The sequence below is a fragment of the Mercurialis annua genome, linkage group LG1-X (genome assembly GCF_937616625.2).
Source record: "Mercurialis annua linkage group LG1-X, ddMerAnnu1.2, whole genome shotgun sequence".
Lineage (NCBI taxonomy): Eukaryota > Viridiplantae > Streptophyta > Magnoliopsida > Malpighiales > Euphorbiaceae > Mercurialis > Mercurialis annua.
The window spans coordinates 58,820,199-58,843,151 of NC_065570.1; the positions used below are offsets into that span (position 1 = coordinate 58,820,199).

The 22,953-nt window shown below is 31.7% G+C and overlaps 2 protein-coding genes across 2 annotated transcripts; one reads left to right on the forward strand and one right to left on the reverse strand.

Annotated features, from left to right (window-relative positions):
- The first annotated feature begins 10,194 nt into the window (after positions 1 to 10,194).
- Positions 10,195 to 12,693, forward strand: LOC126664536 (glutamyl-tRNA reductase 1, chloroplastic-like). Its single transcript, XM_050356967.2, has 3 exons — positions 10,195 to 10,637; positions 10,755 to 10,996; positions 11,321 to 12,693. The coding sequence occupies exons 1-3, from the start codon at positions 10,340 to 10,342 to the stop codon at positions 12,443 to 12,445; spliced, it is 1,665 nt and encodes a 554-aa protein (XP_050212924.1). The 5' UTR covers positions 10,195 to 10,339; the 3' UTR covers positions 12,446 to 12,693.
- Positions 12,694 to 15,633: 2,940 nt separating this feature from the next.
- LOC126664493 (E3 ubiquitin-protein ligase WAV3) lies at positions 15,634 to 18,624 on the reverse strand. Its single transcript, XM_050356897.2, has 2 exons — positions 17,915 to 18,624; positions 15,634 to 17,818 (listed from the first exon to the last, which is right to left on the reverse strand). Exons 1-2 carry the CDS (start codon positions 18,278 to 18,280, stop codon positions 15,887 to 15,889), a joined length of 2,298 nt encoding a protein of 765 aa, XP_050212854.1. The 5' UTR covers positions 18,281 to 18,624; the 3' UTR covers positions 15,634 to 15,886.
- Between the last annotated feature and the right edge of the window lie 4,329 nt (positions 18,625 to 22,953).

Consider the following 22,953-nt stretch of genomic DNA (forward strand, 5'->3'; position numbering starts at 1 on the left):
AATGTCTGCATGAATCAACTCAAAAATATGCTTTGTAAAAGAAGAACTTACAGGAAAAGGTAACTTCTTTTGTTTTGCATAATGGCAGACATCACAAGCTTGCTCCATATGACTCACAATTGAAGGTTCTAATCTCTGCATCTCCCTTAAAACCTTAGAGGACAGATGTCCAAGTCTGTAATGCCATATGTTTACAGATTTATTATCAATACTACTTGAACAAACAATATTAGAAATTTCTTCTATCTTGTCCCCTTGTGAGAGCTGGTAAAGTCCATCTTTCTTTTTAGCTATGCCAATCATCTTCCATGAAGGCAGAGCCTGAATGAAACAGGAATCATTGTGAACAATCAAACAAATACTCTTATCATCAGTGAGTTTACTGGCTGAGATAAGATTAAAGGTGAATGATGGAACACATAAGACATGCTTCAATGTCAATTCAGTATTCAGCTGTACTGTCCCCATATGAGTCACAGGAATCAGAATCCCATTTGGTAGCTTCACATTCACATTGTTCACAGGAAATGATGATGTCAAATAGTTAATGTTGCAAACTATATGATCAGTGGCACCAGTGTCTAAAATCCAGACATTTTTATATGCAATGGTCTTATAATGACAGGAGCAAACAGTACCTTGATTAGCATTAGGTTCCTGTTTTTCTGGACTGAAACTGGATTTTAGTGAGTTCACTTGAGCAACTTCAGGCATATTCTGTCCACTTGATGGATTTTGAATCATGTACATTATCTGCTCACATTGTTCAGGAGTGAAGGGGAAAACTTGCCCTGTAACCTTCATTTCATTGGCCTGCCTGCACATAGCATTCTCAGAAGTAGATGCTTTTGGATATGATTGCTGCATACTTGAATCAACAAAGTTAGCTTGAGAAGAGAAATTGTTTTCTGGTCTATATTTAGGTTGAAAACCTGGTGGATAGCCATGTTTCCTGTAACAAATTTCAACTGTGTGTCCACTATAGCCACAATATGAACACATTTTCAACTTATTAGCTTGAAAATTGATTGGCCTGTAGCCTGATGTTCCTCTTCCTCTGTAAAAAAGATGTTCCTCTTCCTCTTGCATAATGAACATTGGATTCATAACCAGTAATTTGATTTCCATCAAAACAACTGGAATCAGTTTCATACTGATTCTGCAAATTGAGTTTTGCAGCAAAAATATTAGTCTCATTATTGCCTTGCTTGCTGGGAGTGTTCAACTGTCTTTCATGTTGAATCAATAATGAAAAAACTTTGTTGATAGGAGGCAATACTTCCTTCATCAAAATTTGAGATCTAACATGAGAAAATTTCTCATTAAGCCCTCTCAGAAACTTTATGGATTGATCATTAGACCTATTTTCCTTCACCTGCACTAAGGCTCCACAATCACACTTAGGATTGCATCTACACATAGGTAAAACTCTTAAACTGTATAATTCATCCCATAAGGTTTTGAGATGAGTGTAGTATTCAGTAACTGATAGATTGTTCTGTTGAAAAGTGTAAATCTCCTCTTGTAAATCTCCTATTCTGTAATTATCTCCCTGAGAAAATCTTTCTCTCAGATCCATCCAAATGTCAAGAGCAGAATCCATACAAGAAATACTTTCAGCAATTGTAGGTGAAAGTGCTCTATAAAGCCAGGACATTACCATATTATTGCATCTATCCCATACCTCATAAGATTCATCATCTCTGCTTGGAACTTGAATAGATCCATCCACAAACTTGAATTTATTTTTAGATAACAATGCCATCCTCATTGATCTATACCATTTGTGATAATTGCCTCCATCAAGAAGCGTTGACACCAGAGTGAGTGAAGGATTCTCACCTGGATGTAAAAAGAAGGGACTTGATACAGGAATAGCTTCTTCTTGCCTGAGATTGAGATTTGCCATAGATTGTAGACTGTTAAAACTGTTTGTTTCTCGAGAAAATAAGCCTTGAAAGCTTAAGAAAAAGAAAATTGGAGCTTCTAATGCTCTGATACCATAATAGAAACTGAAAGAAATAGAATCTTTATTAATCACCAAGAAAATTTTACAAAGTCTGATTATCAGACACAGCAGCTACATTGCTGTATTTATAGACAGAAAAATAACTGCCTCACTCAGCTAACTATCTCTTGGACGAATCAAGCCTTGACACATCAGCTCAGAAAAGAACACACCATCTGCATTTGCTGAGCTGTATACAGCTGAGAAAAGAACACACCATCTGCATTTGTTGAGCTGTATACAGCTGTATTTGCTGAGCTGTATTAAACACGAGCTAAATGCTGAGAAAGGTTGGAGATTACTTATAGACTAAGTAAAGCAGAAAACTCATGTGCTTATGAGTTGAAACCTGGAGAAGCAACATCAGCAAGGTTTCCAGATTAGATTATGAAGTAAGCTGCATTAGTATAGTTTTTACATCTTAAAATCTATTGTTTATCCACCTTAATTTTTTTATTTTATTAATCTTGTCCACCTTATAAACTTTCATTACAACCTTATCCACCTTATAAACTTTCAGTACAATGATAGAGATTAGGGTAAATCTGATGATAACCGTTTTTAGAAGAAAGATGCACCACTTAGACGGTGCGTTTAATACGTGGAAAAAATTGAACCCGCGTGGCCGGTGTCCTCATAAGCAATCTCAAATCGGAATTTCAGCTGGTAGCTCGAATTGCAAAGATTTGAAAGTTTATGTCTGAAATTGCCAAAATTTAAAGTTAATGTTAAATATGCAAAACACGTTAAAGTGGTGATTTTTGTTGCAATTAAGTCTAATTTCTTTTACAAAAATATCATAGTTAGAATCTGATTGATCTACAAACAAAATTCTTCTTTACAAATTTGTTTGTACAATCATTATAATGATCAGAATTTAAATAAAATCAGAGAAATAAAGAATTGCCGTTTTTTCAAATTAATTTCTTGAAATTATCAATTTCCGTTGCAAAATAAAACAAAGTAGCAAACATGGCCCAAAATATTCCTATGTAGCTTCTAGCTACCTATTCAAAAATTGTAAAGATTAGGCTTTGAATTTTTTTCTTGATTTTGAACCCAACAAGATGATTTGAATATTGAATGAGGCTTTTGGTTGTATTATTTGAATATTGAATGAGGCTTTTGGTTGTATTATTTCAAAAAGAAAGAAGCCTTTGCTTCTATTCTTTGAATACTTAAACAAGGTCCAGGCCTAAAAGAAAAAAGAAAAATTTGCAAAAAAAAACTTATTTTTTAAATTTATTTATTGTTAATATTTAATTTTTAAAAATTTATTTTCTTACTCTAACTTTTTATTGCTTTTAGTTGTATTTTCAAATAAAATCTAACTTATTTGTATTTTCACTCCCCTTTTAAACACATGCACACCTCATTTTCTTTATTCTTTTATTCTTTTTTTTCTCCTTCTTTTTCTTTATTTTTTTGTTCTTTTTTTGTTCAGCAACTTTTTTCTTTTTTATTTTCTTCTATAAAATTTCTTAGCAAATTCTATTTAAATTTTCTATAATTTATTTAATATATTCGGTTTATAACACAAACAATCAAAGATTTGAAACAAATAAGAAATCAACGATGAAAAAAATAATCGTATTCGTCATAGAGAATTTGAAACAACGAAATATTACGCCATCGCCGTCATCATATCCTCTTATTCTGGATCTTCTTCTTCCTCTTTCTATTTTTTTATGTATTAAATTTTTAATTTTCATTGATGATTTTTGTTCATACGTTTGAAACTATTGTAAGCCGTTTGAAACTGTTTTTAGAAATCATTTTAAATTGTTTGTTTAAAACCTTTATAAACCGTTGAAAACTGTTTTAGATTGTTTTTATAACTAATTTATTTTTTATGAAAATGTTTGAAACTGTTTGAAACTTTTGTAAACTGTTTTTGAATTTTTTGTTAGCTGTTGGAACAAGTTTTTTTAAACTGTTTGAAACCTTTGTAAACTGTTTGAAACATTTTAAAATTGTTTGAAACTGCTTTTAGATAAAGGTTGTAAATTGTGTGTTTATGAAATTGTTTGAAATCTTTGTAAACTGTTTGAAGCTGTTTTTTTTTAAACTGTTTGAAACGCTTGTAAACTGTTTATAAGCATTGTATAATTTTTTTTTAAATGATAACAAATATGTGTTTTAGAAATTGTTTGAAACTGCATTTAAAACCGTTTGAAACCGTTTTAATAGATTTTTAATGAGAACAAAAAAATTAAAAATTTACAGTTTTCTTTGTTTTTGGAGAAAGTTATGATCGTTGGATTTGAATTCCAAGTGAAATTTGAAGCGATTTGAATACGAATTAAAAATTCGAACGGATCAGAAACTAAATTTAAAACTCACAATAAATTTTTAAAAAGTAATGATAAAATTAGAAAACTCAATCTATTTAATTGCTATGAGCTGAATATTTTGAATTTATTTGTTGAATTATTAGTTGTTTTGTTTGGATGAAGTGAAAAAAAAAAGAAAAAAGAAAATGAAGGACGAGTATAAATCCAAAGCGGTAAAATATAAAAATAAAAGAATAGAGTAAAAAAATAAAGAGTAAACACGCTGGAGTACGAGAATCAAATTAGAAAGTTATGATTACAAAATATTAATATTTTTATTTTTTTAGATATTTTACTAATTATCCCCAAAAAGAATACTAGTAGAAACTCCTATACATTTTAGAAAAAGAAACCCCTCTAAGGTCATTGATAATATAGTTGTGAATATACATAGGCATATAAATTGTGGTAGTACATCAGCCCCATGTTGTGCGAGAAACCAAGGTTGGCCGCACGATCCGCGACTATTATCTCTTTATAAATATGACACACAGAAACAAGAAGAGCAAACTATATTAAGTAATTTAATATAAAAAATGAACTCCCAAATAATAATGGACATGTTCGCTAAAACCTGTAAGGCAAACCTAACGATTTCAACATTGCTATTTTTTCTCCTGTTATATAGTACATAAAAAGAGCTGTTTTTTCTTTGGAAAATGCTTTATAACCCAACACTTTGTACCAACTCTTTTAACCCACCTCACGTGGTAAAGTTTCATTCGTCTAATCCCCACCCAAAAATGTATATCTCAAAAAACAAAATTTAATCAATCCACTCTTTAATTGCCATGTCAGGCGGTACAAAAATGTAGGTTAAAAATGTTGGGTTATATAGCATTATTTTTTTTCTTTTATGTTGATCTAGGAAATTTGAAGCATAATTAGATGCTCCATGCCATTAATGATGAAATCATTTAAAAGTTCATTGATTTATTATTATAATGTTTACTTTAAAGAAAAAAATAATATTCTAAAGGCCAAACTATTTTTAAAATTAAAGTTTAAATGCATAAAAAATCACCAATTTTCGCATGTTTTTGGTATTTAACATGAACTTTTTAATTTTACAATTATGTATCATGTTTGCGGTTTTCATTTAAATGGTGCCGTTTTATATCCAAAACGGTGTCATTATACATCACAAACGGCGCCGTTTTACACACAAAACGGTGTCAGTGCCATTTTGCATTACCAAAAACACCCGAAAGTTAGTGATTTTGTGTGCATTTAAGTCTAAATTTAAACTCTTACATTTTTTTTATCAATTACGATCAAACTTTATAATTTTTACAATTATATTCAATTCAATTTTTTTTTATAATTCTGACTAAAATTTTGAGTTTCAGTTGTTATATCCAAACCTTTGCATTCTTTATCAATGACAACCAAATTTTAATTTTTTTTATCTAACTTATAAAATGATTTAATATGAACGTTTGGTCGCAATCATGTTAAAAAAAACATGAAAGTTACTTTTGGTCATAATTATAAAAAAAAAAAAAATCAAATTGGACATAATTATAAAAGTTAAAAGATTTGGTCGTAACTCGTAATTGATAAAAAAAAACACAAAAATTTAAATTTAAAAAATAATTATACCTATTTTAAACTACTCATCAGTTTGAAAATACAATCACTTCACTATCAGCAGCAATCACAATGTAGATGTCTTGGAATGCACCTTAATCATGTACTAAAGTGAAAATATTATAAGTTTAAGCTAAAAATTGCCCCATCCGGAAAACCCTCGTGTCTAAAAATGAAAAATTATAAATTCAAGTTACAAACATCTCCATTTAGACAAATAATTTTTTAAAAAAAACATAGTTTCTTATGGTTTTCATAAGGTACAAACCACTGAATTAGATGATGAAACTGATATCTTACAGGCATTTATAATCTTGGGCAGTAAGGCAAGATTGTCGGACTTATTTTTGTACTTTCGGTTGGATAGATGAAATACTTAGATAAATCACTCCTTAAGTCATGAGACAACGTTTTTTTTAATGAATAAGTCATGAGACAACTTGCTATGTTAATTGTTAAATTTCGGGAAAAGTATATTATAATTTTCACGCACTTGTTACAGTTATTCGCACATCGCAAAACGCCAATAACAGATACATATTATTTTTATTATAAATTTGTTTGGATAATATTTCTCTTCATAGTTCACAATATACGAAGTAATGTCATTATTTTTTTAGGAAATTAGAATATCTAAAAAAAACTATTTAAAAGAGTCAAATGATTTTATTTAAAAAATAAAAATCACATGAACTCGTTATAATTTAAATTTAATGTAGATAGCTGATAGGAGGAGGGCCGGCGACAATTTCCGGAAAAGACCGGCAGTTTTTCGAATAGGTTTCAATTATATGAAATTTGGTTTAATTATATTTTAATTGATTTGATTATATTTAATTGAGTTTTTATTGATTTAATTATGTTTAACTAGGTTTTATTAATTAGTTTTTGATTGCTTTAATTAGGTTTAATTAATTGTATTTTGATTGGTTTAATTAAGTTTAATTATATTTTGATTGGTTTAATTAAGTTTAATTATATTTTGATTGGTTTAATTAGGTTTTGATTGGTTTAATTAGGTTTAATTGAATTTTGATTAGTTTAATTAGATTTTAATTAATTTAATTGGATTTTGATTGGTTTAATTGGATCTATATTAGTTTAATTAGGTTTAATTAGGTTTTAGTTGATTTTAATAAGAATTTTAATTAATTAGAGCTAATTAAGAAGATGCGGGTTTTTTAGAGTTAAAAATTCATAAATTTAAAATTGATAAATATTTTAAATATTAAGGTTAATTTTGAACCTTTTTTCATAACTACGTCAACAATTAACAGTACTTAATAACATTGATGAACAAAAGGGTTCAAATGTTCAGTTTTGAAACAATGAGAGCTTAATTGTGCGCAATTTTTTTTAAAGGTTAATCTGTTCTTTTGAAGAAACTATGAAAATTTCGTTATATCTTTTATTTATTTTTAATTATAGCAACATTTGTTTTTTTAGAATACTTTCATATTAATTTCAACATCTCACTTTTATAATAATATATTTTCATTTTTTAAAACGTTTTATCACACATTTCTATCTTTCGCGTTTTTGCATTGTATTGTCTATAATTATTTTTCATCAAACATAAAGTTATTAAATATACAGAAAACGTCATAAAATAGAAATGTACTACACAATACTAAAAATAAAAGGCCTAATTACTTAAAAACCACCCACCTTGTAACTCTTTTTTATTTTTACCATGACCTAGGAAAATTTTCAATTGTACCCTATTTTCGATTTTTATGTTTCATTTGTACCCCAAACTTAATTTTTTTGATAATTTAATTAATTTAAGAATGAAAATATTAAAAACAAAATACATAAATGATTAATATTAACGTTTTATTAGAATATAGGTTAAAAATGAAGGACTAATTTAAACTTCTTTTTAAAAGAAAATAGGTCAATTTAATTCATTAGGGTAGAGATGAAACATAAAAATAAAAAATAGGGTACAATTGAAAATTTTCCTAGTTCATGGTATAAATGAAAAAAAGTTATTAAGGTGGGTGGTTTTTAAGTAATTATCCAAAATAAAAAGGCTGGTATGTGTGATTTAACATTTGAAAAACTTATGAGATTAATATCCCCAGATGAAAGCATAGTTAATTTCCACGACATATGCAATAAATATGTGGCAAACAGAGACTATGAAATCTTGGAAAGCAATGTGAGTCACAATTTTAAGTTCTGCCTTATCGCTTTCTTAGATTTCGCATTATCACTTATAGCTCAGCTAAAGAATAGCAGCCATTGGATTTGATTTCATGACAATCCAATGAACAAGAAAGTACCATCAAGTCTCTTCTCCTTTTTGGCTATGAGCAGCCCACCCAGCTCCACGTAATATTTTTATAAATTTAATTTAGAAATAATTAAAAGAAACTGAATCATCCACTGCCTTTATGATATTATGGAAAAGAAGCATCTTGACAAATTCCAAGAATCATTTTAACATTGATAGCTTGATGCTCTCTTTTGATTTTATTCAGAATTTATTTCAATCTTTTTACATTTTAGAAAAAAATTCAATTCGACAATATAACACAAAAAGTAATTTGTCTATTTATTATTAGGAGGTGCTCATAATCGAATCGATCAAAAATATAAAGCGAATTAAATTAGAAATAATTAGTTCGGTTCAATTAGAATACTATGTATTTCCAGTTTGTTTATCTAATTTTGTTTGATTCAATCATAAAATGTTAAATTTGAATTATATTTATAATTTATTTATTATTTTTAAATATTATTATCTATGTATTCAAGTGATTGACATGTGTATACATTATAATTTAGTATGAATTTAATTTTCATTTTTTAATATCAAAAGTATATTTATATGCTTTAAAAATCTTAATCTTAGGCCTCATTTGGTTCAAAAATATACAATTATTTCCCGGGAAGTTAATTAATGAGAAAATTAGTGTGGAGGAATTTAATATTTTCAATACTTGGTTCACATAATAACTTCCCGAAAAATTGTATTGTATTTTTAATTAATTAAAAATTAAAAACAATATTATTCGCAATAACTAAATTGGCTAATTAAATATAGGGATAAAATAGTATTTTAATTAATTTAACTAGGGAAGTAGAACTTACCCAGATTTTATTAGGGAAGTCAACCCCTTACCTTCCCTGGAAGTAGATTGGCGAAAATAAACCATATGAGAAAAAATGTTATTTCCCAAAAAGTTAGACTTTCTTAGTTAACTTACTCCCCAACCAAGTGAGTTCTTAATAAAACTCTAGCCGTCTCTCTCTCTTTTGAGAAACCTTTCAAACCCTAGTAAATTTTTTTTTTGTTCATTTGGGAGGTGGTTTTTGGCCATTCTTGGCCAAAAATCACCTCCCCAATCTCTTAAATTCAGTTTTTTTAGCCTTTTTCATAGTTTTTATCTTTAATTTTGAATAAAGTTTCTTTCTTGGCCAATTTTGGTCTAGATTTAGAAATTATTTTCTATCTTAGTATCTTAATTTTATTAGATCTGTTCTAATCAAAATTAAGAATAGTTTTTTTCATCGTTGGAGATGAAATTGTTTTTTGCGATGCAAACGATTTGGATCTCTAAATCTATTAGAGCCACCATCTTACGACGGATTTCACCAAATATCGGTATATTTTTCGTTGGTATAAATGATGTCTTTAATGTTCAAGAGAAGAGATTTGTCACAAAACATGTGATTAGGGACTTTAACGATGAAGTTATAGCTGCTAGCTGTAGCAGTCGTGCGATTAAAGTTAGTATTATCATGGCAAGTGAAGCTAATCTAATTTCCTTTATTTCAAAGGTTGTAATGGATGCCTTCAACAACAACTCTTTGCTTTGTAATATTATCAGTTTTATAGCACATGACTACTTTAGCTTAATTGAGATGCATATATGTTGTTTTAATTACGATAGAAAATCTCATGTGGTAGCATATGACTATTTTAGTTTATCTAATTGGTTGGGGCATGTCCCTCCGATTATCAAATTCTATGTACTGGCTGATCAATCAGCTTTTGATTAATAGAACTTTTTATTTCAAAAAAAAAAGTGAGTTCTTAATTTTAAATCAAATACAATTCAATTTGATCTTTTTTTTTAGTAATAGATTAATTTTATTATTATTTTCAACGTAACCGAACCAAATACAAATCCAAATTAGGAAATAAAGTGGGGTCAAAATTAGAAGTGTGGATAAAACGTGGACAAGACCGGCCAATCAGAGTTCAGAAATCCCCAATCCTTCATCTCTATTGCATATACTTTAAATTTTTTAACTTGGACAATTTTGAGCCTCCAATAAACATTTTGTCTACCCAAAAACCAACGCCACACGCCCGCTAAATTCATTCCCTTTCCTGGGAATTCGTGCAGCACCCAGTGTAATTTGAGCATTTGGGTACACAATTCTCACTTCTATAATGGCTATTTCGAGTGGGTTTGCTACCACTTTATCTGTTGCCAAAATGGAGACTTTATTGCTCAATAATTCGTCTTCTGCTTCTCTATCTGCCTCATCTTCGTCTTTAAGAATTTCTGTTCCAAAGACTCGATTGCCCACTCGAAATGACAATAATTACAGACGGATTTTGACGCAGAGAGGAGGCGTGAGATGTGAAGTTGGAGCTGATTCTGTTGTTCAAACTGATTCTATTACTGATTCGGCCAAGCTCTCTAGCTTGTCTGCTCTTGAGCAGCTCAAAACCTCTGCCGCTGATAGTGAGTCCTTACTTTTTATGTTCTTGTTATTCTTTCTTTCCCTATTTTGTATGATTATCTTCTTGCTGATTGTTTTATCATATGCTGATAATGTTGACTATCTTTTATCTATATTAGGATATACTAAGGAAAGGGCGAGTATTGTGGTTATTGGGCTTAGTATTCACACTGCGCCTGTTGAAATGAGAGAAAAGCTTGCCATTCCGGAAGCTGAATGGCCTCGGGCTATCGGGGAGCTCTGTGGTCTAAATCATATAGAAGAGGCTGCAGTTCTTAGTACCTGCAACAGAATGGAGATATATGTAGTGGCTCTATCTCAACATCGCGGTGTTAAAGAAGTTACCGATTGGATGTCAAAGGTGAATTCTGTTTTTTTTTTTAGGTTTAGTCCTGTTTTGGCTTTTACGAGAATTTGATCAGGAAAATAATGCCAAATCTTGTTTCTATTAAGTAAATTAGGAATATGTTGGATATCCATATACAATACATGCTGTTAAGTGATCTTTGAGTATTAGAATTTGTACAAATTATCCTAAAATGATCTCTGGCGCCAAAGGTTTCGTTTATTTCTCTCTGGCTGTGTACATGGCTGTTGTTTGTTTGAACTTTGAAGTGTTCTCAAAGGTTGCACAATGAATCAATAAATTTCTTGATACTGAAAAGTAAAATCTCTTTTATGGCAGACAAGCGGCATCTCTGTTTCAGAAATTTGCCAGCACCAGTTTGTGTTGTACAACAATGACGCTACACAGCATCTCTTTGAAGTATCTGCAGGTCTCGACTCTCTTGTTCTGGGAGAAGGCCAAATTCTCGCTCAGGTCAAACAAGTTGTGAAAGTCGGGCAAGGAGTTGTTGGCTTTGGAAGGAATATTAGCGGCCTGTTTAAACATGCTATATCTGTTGGGAAACGAGTAAGGACCGAGACAAATATAGCTTCTGGGGCTGTTTCTGTTAGCTCTGCTGCAGTTGAACTTGCTTTGATGAAGCTTCCTCAATCTTCACATAATACTGCTAGAATGTTGGTTGTCGGCGCTGGCAAGATGGGGAAGCTTGTGATCAAACACTTGGCGGCAAAGGGTTGTACAACGATGGTGGTTGTGAACAGATCCGAGGAAAGAGTAGCTGCTATAAGAGAGGACATTAAGGATATTGACATCGTTTACAAACCCCTGGATGCAATGCTGACTTGTGCTGCTGAGGCTGATGTGATTTTCACTAGCACAGCGTCAGAAACTCCATTATTTTTGAAAGAACATGTTAAAGATCTTCCCTCCGTTAGTTCAGAGGTTGGGGGTTTGAGATTATTTGTAGATATCTCCGTTCCAAGGAATGTTGGCTCATGTGTGAATGATGTTGGAAATGCACGAGTTTACAATGTTGATGATCTTAAGGAGGTCGTGGCTGCTAATAAGGAAGACCGCCTTCGTAAAGCGATGGAAGCTCAAGAAATTATTACCGAGGAATCAAAACAATTTGAAGCATGGAGGGATTCGTTGGAGACGGTTCCTACAATCAAGAAATTGAGAGCTTATGCTGAGAGAATTAGAGCTGCAGAGCTCGATAAATGCATTTCAAAAATGGGCGACGATATCCCGAAGAAAACAAGAAAAGCCGTGGATGATCTTAGCCGTGGTATAGTTAACAAACTCCTCCATGGTCCAATGCAGCACCTGAGATGCGATGGGAGCGATAGCCGAACCCTAAGCGAAACCCTTGAGAATATGCATGCTCTTAACAGAATGTTCAGTCTCGAGACAGAAGTAGCTGTTTTGGAACAAAAGCTTCGAGCCAAAACCAGCCAGAAGTAAGCTTCATTAATGCCTTAATAAATACTCACTCATCCAAATTAAATAAGATTAAAATATCATTGTTCGCATCCATTGTAATCTACAGTTTATCAGTCAAGTACAGGTCCCTCAAGGGGATGCTTGAGTTCATTTATCTTGTACAATTCACTCTTCCTAACTTCCATTTGTTTTCAATCACAAAATATTGTATGTTTGTCTTAGGAGCCATTCATCTTGTATTAAAGTGAGCCATTCATATTTTATGTTCAGATGAAGAGGGAGTCTGCTATTGTATGTTTCTTTTACTAACCAGGTAAGCTGCAATTATGGCTGTGCAAAAATTGAATCAAAACAAATAACCCAATCAATCCAACAAATTCGATTTAGTTTGATTTTATATTATAAAAGAATTGATTTTGAAAGTAAAAAGAATTCAGTTTAGTTTTGATAACCGAATCAAGCTAAAAATTAACAGGGTGCGGATTTGATTTGATATATAGTCCAACCGAACCAAGCCAGCATTTGGAAAATCTAAGATGTAATGATTTAATTTTTTATCTTTTGTGTTTTTGGAACGAGTGTTTATCTCACACAACATGATACAACCGTAGTGTTGTGTTGTGTAATTTTCCTTGTGTAATATAAATCTTTTTGAATAATCAATCTATTGGATTCAATCAATAATGCCGGGGGATACATCGATCTACAGTTAAAACAGACACAAACGCTTGGTTGTCGATTAACAAATTGTGTCAGTGATGGTTCATATTTTTCCTCTGAAATAACTATGAGTTGATCTATCACTGCATTTCCACTAAGAAGATCAGTTCTCTACCTAAAGCATCCGAAGAAAACCACTGTAATTGAATGGGACTCGATCATGTTTCTGTTGCTTATATAGATGTCGCAAACGTGCTCCTTCTACTTGGACCCATACGAGCCATGCAAAATATAAGCCTGTCCTACTCCATAATCTTCGGGGTCCGTGATATGCAATTTTAGGCTTTAAATCCCGTCCGGACCAAACCTTGTTAGAATCTAATATTTATTATTAAAATTAAATTTATACGAGGGTTTCGCAGATCTATATAAAATTTACACTAAAAACATAAATTGTAGTCTACACATTAAAAACATATTGAATATGAATTCGGGTTTTACAAAACTAGATAAACAATAACATGGATCCAAAAGAACCGGAACTGGGCGGGACGGGGTATACCCGCCCGTTGAAACAAATCAATGGAGTAGTATAAAGAAGAGGTACGAATGGGGAATTCACAATACATTGTACCATAATAACTGCATTTACAGTCTTATGTTTACATCTAAATATGTGCTGTAATGTTCAAGGTTATTTTGTCATATATAGAATAACATCAAATACACTGTTAGGTCTAATTTATTGTATTGATTGATGATCAGTAGTAGCCAATGGGCCACTTTGCAGAGAAATGGACCAGACTAGACCAGACCCATCAGTGAAAATACAGCTAATTTCTGAAACATAGCATGGGATGTAAACAATACATATAAATGGTAGTATTATTTATATATAATTATAGTAAATACATTACATGAAAATGGGTAAAAAATATTTTCCTAATTGGGCGATGAAGGTAGTAGGATAGTAACTCATCAAGAAGAGGTGTTTGGCAGAATGCCTGAATTTAATTTAATAGCCTATTCACTCTCTCATCTAATCTCTAAAATTACTGCTACTGACAGTCACATTGAAGATAGCCTTGGGACAAAGTTTTGTGCATTGAAAATATAATTCATTTTCATAAACTTATAAAGCATAACTGCTGTGTAATGTTTCCTATGGAGATAGGAATTGAAGGGAATATAGGGGTGTCAAAATAGCTCGTATACAAGCGAACACAATAAGTTTAATACAAGAACATAATAGATTAAATTGATATTTAATATATTTGTGTGATAATCGAGTTAGTTTATTTAATTTTGCGTATCCCGTTATGTCAATCCGATCCAATAATATTTTTAAATATATATATATAATTTAATAGTTATTAATATTAAAAATGTATAATTTATTTATATGATATGTATATCAATTTAATATTCAAATTATTTAAATTGTGTCTGACTAATTTTCATTTTATTGAAATAAATATATTATATATATACTATAATGGTGTTACTAATAGTTGATCCACTTAAATTCTATTTTAAGCATTTATCAAAAAAATAATTCTATTTTAAGCGTGTCATCTCGGTATTATTTATATTTCACCCATTTTATATTAATAAATTAAACATATGTTTATAGAATATATATATTTACCTCATTTTATATAACTCATACTCGATCAATTATATTAAAAGAAATACAAGAGTGGATAAATATAACATATTAGTATTGTTTTTAGGTCTAATTACTCAAAAACCCCTCATCTTTAAACTTTTTTTCAATTCTACCCCGACGTTGAAAATTTGTCAATTTTACCCACTTTTTAATTTTCCGTTTTCAATTGTACCCCAATATTTTAATTTTTGTTGATTTTTTTACTTAAATGATAAAATCATTCAATTAATTAAGTATAAACATGAAATTAAATTCTTTTTTATTCAAAAAAGTACAAATAAGTCCTTTATTTTTAAAAACTAACTAAAAACCATAATCAAATTAACACTAATTTAAATTTTTAATTAATTTAACCAAACTTAAATAAATTTTAAAAATATACAATTAATATATGCGAGACATGTAGAATATTTTAAACAAATTTCCAAACGGAAAAGACGTTAATTTAATTTTTCAGGGTACAATTGAAACACAAAAATGCAAAATAGGGTAAAATTGACAAATTTGCAACGTCAGGGTATGATTGAAAATGGGTTAAAAGGTCGGGGTTTTTTAAGACATTAGACCTTGTTTTTATGATACAATTTAGTCATAAATATCATCATAATAGATTGATATGATACGAATACGACTGCTTCTGCTTCATCTATTGAAAACCCTAGTAGTTTGATGTATACCCTAGTAGGTTGGTGTCAAAATGAAACAAAAGAAATGTATTTATAAAAAGATGCCAACATTATTAAATGGGACCAAACTCATAATCTATACTGTATGACAAAAGGCTGAATATTTTAAAAATATGCAAAAAATGATTCAATCATCATTTCAAGTCCCAGCTAGCTACTCTTCAATCATTCTGCCTCCAAACTGAAAAAATAAATAAAGGTAAAACTCCATCTTATAGCACTACCATTTACAACCTTTTTTGAAATAGATTGTGGATTACAATTTTGATATGAAATTAAGAGAAACTAAACAAAACATTAATCCTAATCATTTTCCTTTTGCAGAAAGTGCCCTATCAGGTTGTTATTGTTCCCATTTTAATAACATCATTTTGTAATTATAATCCACAATTTGTTTTTCTCAAAATCAATTCTTCAATTTCTTATTATTATTAAGTCATCATTATATTAAAATCTTGCATTTTCGAAGCCGTGTAAATCGCTCACTTTATTCAACGACTTTTTCATCATGGCTACCTTAGCCAGCTTCTCAGCTGCTCTCCAAGCTGATGTCGGCGTAAGTGGCTCCCCGTTCTCGTCGATTACCACCGTTGTATTTGAATCCCTCTCGTTACCCCTCCGCCGTTGGATCATCATCTGCTGCTGCTGCTGGATTTCCATTTGATGCTGTTTCCTCCAATGTAATTCCGCCAGCTCAGCCTCTAAACCTCTAACATACTCATCACCTAAGGCTGAGCTGGATTGCAAGATCAACGCTCGAGATGAAGCCAGCAAATGGTGAGCACTGGTGAAATCGTTGTTCTCGACGAGCCGTCTGGATTCGGCTATGGCTCGGGTGGTGATGAAATGATTCCTGAGCCGTTCGATTTTAGGAGCTGATGATCGAACGGCGTGAGGACGTGGTACTAATAATGCCTGATCACGTCCGTATACAACTTCTTGAGAAGCTGGATCTTTGTAAAGGCAACGAACAGACATCACATGGTGGGTCCCAACTGCAGATGATGGGACCCTTAATTCCACGAGTAATTCTCTCTCTTCTTCAGCGTACAAATCACCAAGCCGAATGGAGCCGGAGCTGAGCACGGTAGGCCTGGAATTGCTTGTGTAAACTGCTAATATCTCAGCTGGAGCGGAGCCGGAAGAAAAGCCGAGTTGGACTCTCAAATCTTGCACCACCACACTCAACAGACCACCAACACATTTAGCAAATGCATCCTCAGCCGGCTCATTACTGTAGCCGCCACTTTGTCCAAACCCAAAAGAGTGTACCGGGATCTCTATATGAGCAAATCGCGTTGAGGACATGTGGCTCGATCCATGCCGTTGATTTGCGGTGTTGGTTTGAACAGGCTCATCTTGACCGTCTGATAATAACATGATGCTGGCAACTGGATTTCGTTCCCGTCTATCTTCAAGCACCTTAGTAGCTTTTCTCAAAGCATCACCAAGGCTTGAACCTTGACCACAAACAAGCCGGTCGACAATACGACGAGCCGCGCGCTGACCTTGAGCCGTCATCCTTTGTAAAGGCAATAGCCGTTTAGGAACAGAACAGAAAGCTACAACTGAGAGACGATCAGCCGAGCCCAATGATGAAATAACTAAACGCATGGCGCGTTTTAGCATTTGCAGTTTAGCTCCGGTCATGCTTCCACTGACGTCAAGAACTGTCACCAAGTCAATCGGCGCTCTATGTGAACGATCCAGAAGCGACGCCGTATTGGTGTGACTCCGTGGGGAGCTCTGCTGCGGCGGTGGTGGAGCTTTCACTCTCAATGCCACAGCATAAGTTTCGTAACCGCGTCCGGCGGATACAACAGCCGCTTCAGGCAATAGTCTGACCTGAACATTTCTTGAAATATTATTGGTATCATCCAGTTTGACTGAAGAAGACGGCGTCGGATTAACAAAAAATCCTTGAAATTCATCCACGTCATCCTCCTCTTCCTCTTCAACGTTCTCATTATCAGCTTCAGGAATCGTAATGAATCTGCCACCGGCTGTAGGTGAAAGCAATGGCTCATCATCATCATAAGATCTTGAATCATAGATTTTTTTAGGAGTTACCGGTTGTTGAAGACGGGGTGAAGATTCTATAACAACAACGTTCTTCTCTTCAACTTTGAGTTTAGTTGCACTGGTGGTGGTGGGGTTATCAACGGTGTCGTTTTCAGTATCAGGATTGTGGAGATTTTTATGAATAGCAAGCAGAGGAACATCTTTCCAAGTAGAGTTGCAGACAGGGCACACGAGACTGCCATTTTTACGGACATGTGAAGCTATGCAAGGAAAGTGAAAAGCGTGTGAACATTCTGCTGTGTATATTGCCGTGCCTTGACCTGTTTTCACACTATTCAAGCAGATTCCACAGCTACTCTGCAAAGAAAAAAAAACACAGCCAATCAAATTCAAATTCCATCATCATTGTTATTAATAGTTTCAATAAAAAAATATAGTCTGGTATATTCTTACCCTGAACTTGAAGCTGTTCTTGAAGAGAGAGAGCTTGAGAGGAGATCCAGGAGAAGTTGGATTTGAAAATTTAGCTGATTTAGGTGTGGTTTTACAGCGGAGCACTGGAGTTTCATTGGTTGAAGATGAGTGATGATCGGCATTAGTGGAAGCGGTTCTGCAACGCAAGCTTGGACTAGAAGCAGCAGATTGGGAGTGTAGACGAGGTGTAGTTGGGTTGCTTCCCCCGGAGAGAAACCCTAATTTAGCACAGCTAGTTTTTGTGGTGGGACTAGGACTTGCTTGGTGCTGCTTATCTGAAATGGAAGTGGAATCTGAATCTCTTGGAATAGTGGTGCAAAAGGCTCTTCTCCAACCTGTGCCCATTTTCTTGTCTAATATGTTATATGGAGATGGCGAGGGTAAATGAAAAGCAAAAGAAGAAGAAGAAAAAGTTTAGTTTTGATGGATCTGAGGGTGCCACAGAAGACAAAAGCGTATGATCAGATTGAGCAATATTAAGAACATGGGATCAAACGAAAAACAAATTTAAAAGCAAAAGAGTAAGAGACAAAGAAGTGGGATTTCAAATAATGAATCCACACCCACTCAAACAAACTCTATTCAAACCTTTTCTTTGAATTAATCTTGTTTTCCTTTCGCTTTCGTTTTATTTATTTTGTGCACTATCTATTTCATATAAGCTCGCTACCTCCCCATAAAACATATATATATATATATATATATATACATATACAACTTAATGGCTTCAGATCTACTGCTTCTCTCTCTCCCTTTCACTTTCTCCGTGTTTCGCATATATAGTTAGTAGTACATTTTCTTCTATCCTTTCCATTCCATATAGTAATAAAGTATTAGGGTCTTAGATGTATGCAAATCAAACCGCACCGGATCAATAACAAAAATGAGCTATTCTAATTTTCCTTATTTTTTAATACGGTTCATGAGGTTTTCTAAACAAATTCTAGAAAGTTTTAATTTTTTTTACAGTCACACTAATTATCACTTGAGTTGTGTTGTGTGGGTCTTTTGCGGGAGACAAACTCTAATCCAATTTTTAAACGGCTACATGCATGATTAGGGTTAACTTAAACCTTAAGAACATCTTACCACTCACTTGCGCCTCGAGATTACTAGTATAATATATTAGTTTGGTAGGATAATTGGTTAATCGAATAATTAAAATTTATTACTATCAAGTATCAAGAAAATAGAAACTTGAAATAACATAAGTTCGGTTAAAATCCATCAGGTTAATTTTATATGTTTTAAACATCGTTATACCAACGACCTTTAACTTAAATGGTATAAGCGTTGAGCAGCAAACTGCTAGGACGTGGGTTCGATTCCTACCATAACTGCTCCCCCCTTTCCAAATTATCAAAAAAAAACATTGTTATTATACAAATATTAAAATCTGAAATAACATTATGTATGTATCAATCAAAACAATATCGTATCGAATTCAAGTTAATTAGATTAGCCCGATTAAATTAAAAATCAAAATGGATTAAATTAGTCAGTCTTTTTAGATTTTTTCAACAATTGGCCTCAAATTGTAAGTTAATTGTCCCTCAATTGATAATTTACCCTTAACTTGTAAGTTAATTTGCTAAAATGGAGCTAATTGCCATAATCACCAAATTCGTATACTGATTTGCCCATAAAATTAATTTATGTGTTAATTGCCCATTATTTACAAGTTGAGGGGGCAAATTGGTATTTAAGTCTATAATTAAAAATATAACTAAAGTTTTGACTTTATTAAACTAGTGTTCTTTCATTAAAATACATGTCTTTTATTTTATCAACTCCATAATAATTTGATTAATTTTTTAATGGTGTGTTCAGATTTAGACAGATCAAGTTACTAAACTATTGGTTTATTAATAAAAAAAATCAAACATAATTGAAAATTAGAACAAGAGAAGCATTTTTGAACATGTATATGCATATGGACTAACCGATGAGAGTGGAAAGAAGTGGAGAATTAGGTGGTAATAGTAAAAGAGAAGGTATCAACTTTCATTTCATTGTCAGCAGTGAAAAGCTTGGGGAATTACCGTAACGCAGAAATGAATAGAAAAAGAGATTGATGAGACACCCACCCAAATTCAGTAATGGCTTAGTAGGGATGTCAGTTACTCAGACCACCGTATCCCCTCCTTTTACCCCCTTCCCTTCTTATCATGCGTCCCTTTTGCGGGTCTGGGTTTCATCCGTTTTACTGGATCCATATCCACTTCACCATCATTCTAATTAAAATAAATTAATATAATCATGTAAAAGTAATATAAATGATGATTGGAAGGAATAATATATTTTGTCTAGATAAAATATTTACTAATTATTTAATATTTTTAAAAATGTGGTATATTTTTTTAATTGCTTTCTACCAAAATATTAATTTGAAATACTGTTATTTTTTCTAAAATTGTAAAGAAGCTGAAGACTAATCCAAGTATATTTTTTTTTTGATAAATGATATTTAAATTAATTCAACCACAAAATGTGGAAGGTAAAAAAAACAAATACAATCAAGTTTGAATGAAGAAGAAATCCAAACTTTTATAGATGTCCAAACTAGAATAACGAAAAATCGGATGAAAACATTTATAAACTAAAACCGCTTCACTAACACTTTTAAGGATGAGACTATCAATCTGTCGACTTGAAATCGAAAACCCGCCTATTTCTTGCTTTCCAGAAATTCCAACTCGTGAAGAACCAAATCAAATTCCAAAGAATCATGTATTTCATTTTGGATAAACCCGACCAGTAATAGAAAAATTGGTCGATAGAATTTGGCGAGACCCAACTTTGATTACTATAATTCAGAATATGAGACCAAATTTGCCAAGCAAAATTGCAGTGAATAAAACACATGAACCCCCGACTCTTCCTGTAAGCACAATAAACAACCTCTACTCTCTTGAAGAATAATCCCTCTCCGAGCCAAAGTCGAGTAAGTAGATATTCTGTCACGAGCCACAAGCCAGGAAAATAATTGAACTCTTAGAGGTAATTTGAATCTCCATAGTACTCTAATAAAAACCATTATGCTGTTAGAATGATCCGAAACAACAGCTGAATTTCTTGACAGCCGAGACATAGAGGAAGAAGAAGAACAATAATAGAAAAATGTTTTTTTTTATAGTTGGAAGGTTGAGGATTTGAACCCACGATTTAACAATTTGCTTCCCAGTATTTATACTATTTGAACTATACCTTATTGGTCAAACATGTATTTTCCAATTGTTGTCATAATTAGTAAAAAATGGCTTAATTACTTAAAAACCACTCACCTTGAATTTTTTTTTCGTCTATACCCTGACCTAGGAAAAAATTCATTTATACAATGACGTAAGTATTTATGTTTCACCTCTACTCCGAAACACTAAATTAACCTCTTTTTATTAAAAAAAAGTTTAAAATAGTTAGCTCGTTTAAACTTGATCTTTTTTCTTCAATTAATTTTCCACCTGATCAAATTCAAGCGGTATCAGTAGTAATTTAATGGCGGGATTCAGAGCAAAGCTCTTTGTTGCGTGAGTGGTCGCTAAATGTAATTTGAATGAAGACATATATGGCAAAAAATACTCAAATAGCGGCAGCTGAAGAAAGTGCGATGTATCGCCACAGATTGTCTCCTAATAAACGGTCTAAAATGGTAAAAATATGAGTCGAGTCCTTGTATTCTTTTGCTCAATAGATCAATGATTCATTTTTTTTTTCACTCATATTGTAATAATTAGTCTTCTCATTCCTCAATCATCACCTAATATCTTGTCTTTATCTCCTTTCAAGAATTACCATATCCGTTTACTTTTCCACACATATTTAAAAGTTCCGTCTAAACCAATTATTTTATCCAATATGTAATTCAAAATATATTTTAAATTTTTTAGTAACTAGACCACTGATTAGTTTAATCAATCATCTTTGAATAAAAGTACGTATTATCTTTATTAAAATTATTTTATATGTATTTTATAAGTTTATTTAACTTATTATCTAATAGAAATATATAAGAAAATAAATTCAATAAAAGAATTATAAATAGTAGACATGATAATTTAAATTAAATTAAGTAATTTTTTTAATAAATATAAGTTAAATAATTCTATTTTGTATGAAAGGAACAAATAAAATATAATTAAAAAAACCCTGATAAATTATGCAGAAATCCAAAAAACAATTTTTCTATATATTCTCTTTGGTCAATAATATTTGATGCATTTTACCCTTTCACATAAATTAAGAAACTAATAAATATATATTAATTTGCATATATTTTTATTAAATTTTTCATATGAATTACCACTAGTTTTATGTTTGACTACTATTTTTAACCTAACTAAATTATTTATTGTTATGGATAAATTCAAAAAATAATAATTAATGCTTTTTTAAAATTCTAATATGACAGATATTATGAACCAATTAACATTTTCAGATGCGGTAAATATAATGGACCCGAAAGAGTAATTATTTATTTAATTGAGTTAAAATTAAAGGTCAAATCTCCAAAAAATACTAAATATGTGCGACTTTTGTCAGTTATAATCGAATGTTTCAAAATTAGCAAATATAACCCGTTTTTTGCATATTGTGTTTTTATAGCCATTTTTCTGAACCGGTTGGATATTTTATTGTGATTAAATTTTTTTAATTTTATATATATATAGTTGTCGTATAGGTAAAAAATCGGTTTTATTTGAATTTAACTACAAAAGAAATATAAAATATAAAAACAGATTATATATAACTGATAAAAATCATAAAGAATCAGTATTTTTCAGAGGGCGTGGCCACAGTTAAAATAAGTGTCGCTGCCCCGTTTTACTTAACACCGCCCATGCAAAAGACATTTCTGCCCTTCTAGCAAAATTTTGAAAAAAATTCTCTCAACTTATTCGAATACATTCGAACAAATACGTAAAAAGTCGATTAAAATGACGGATAACGAGTACAATTCGTCGGGTAACGGGTATCGACGCTCAGAAACAATTTGTTCAGGCTTTTCCGAAATAAAAAAT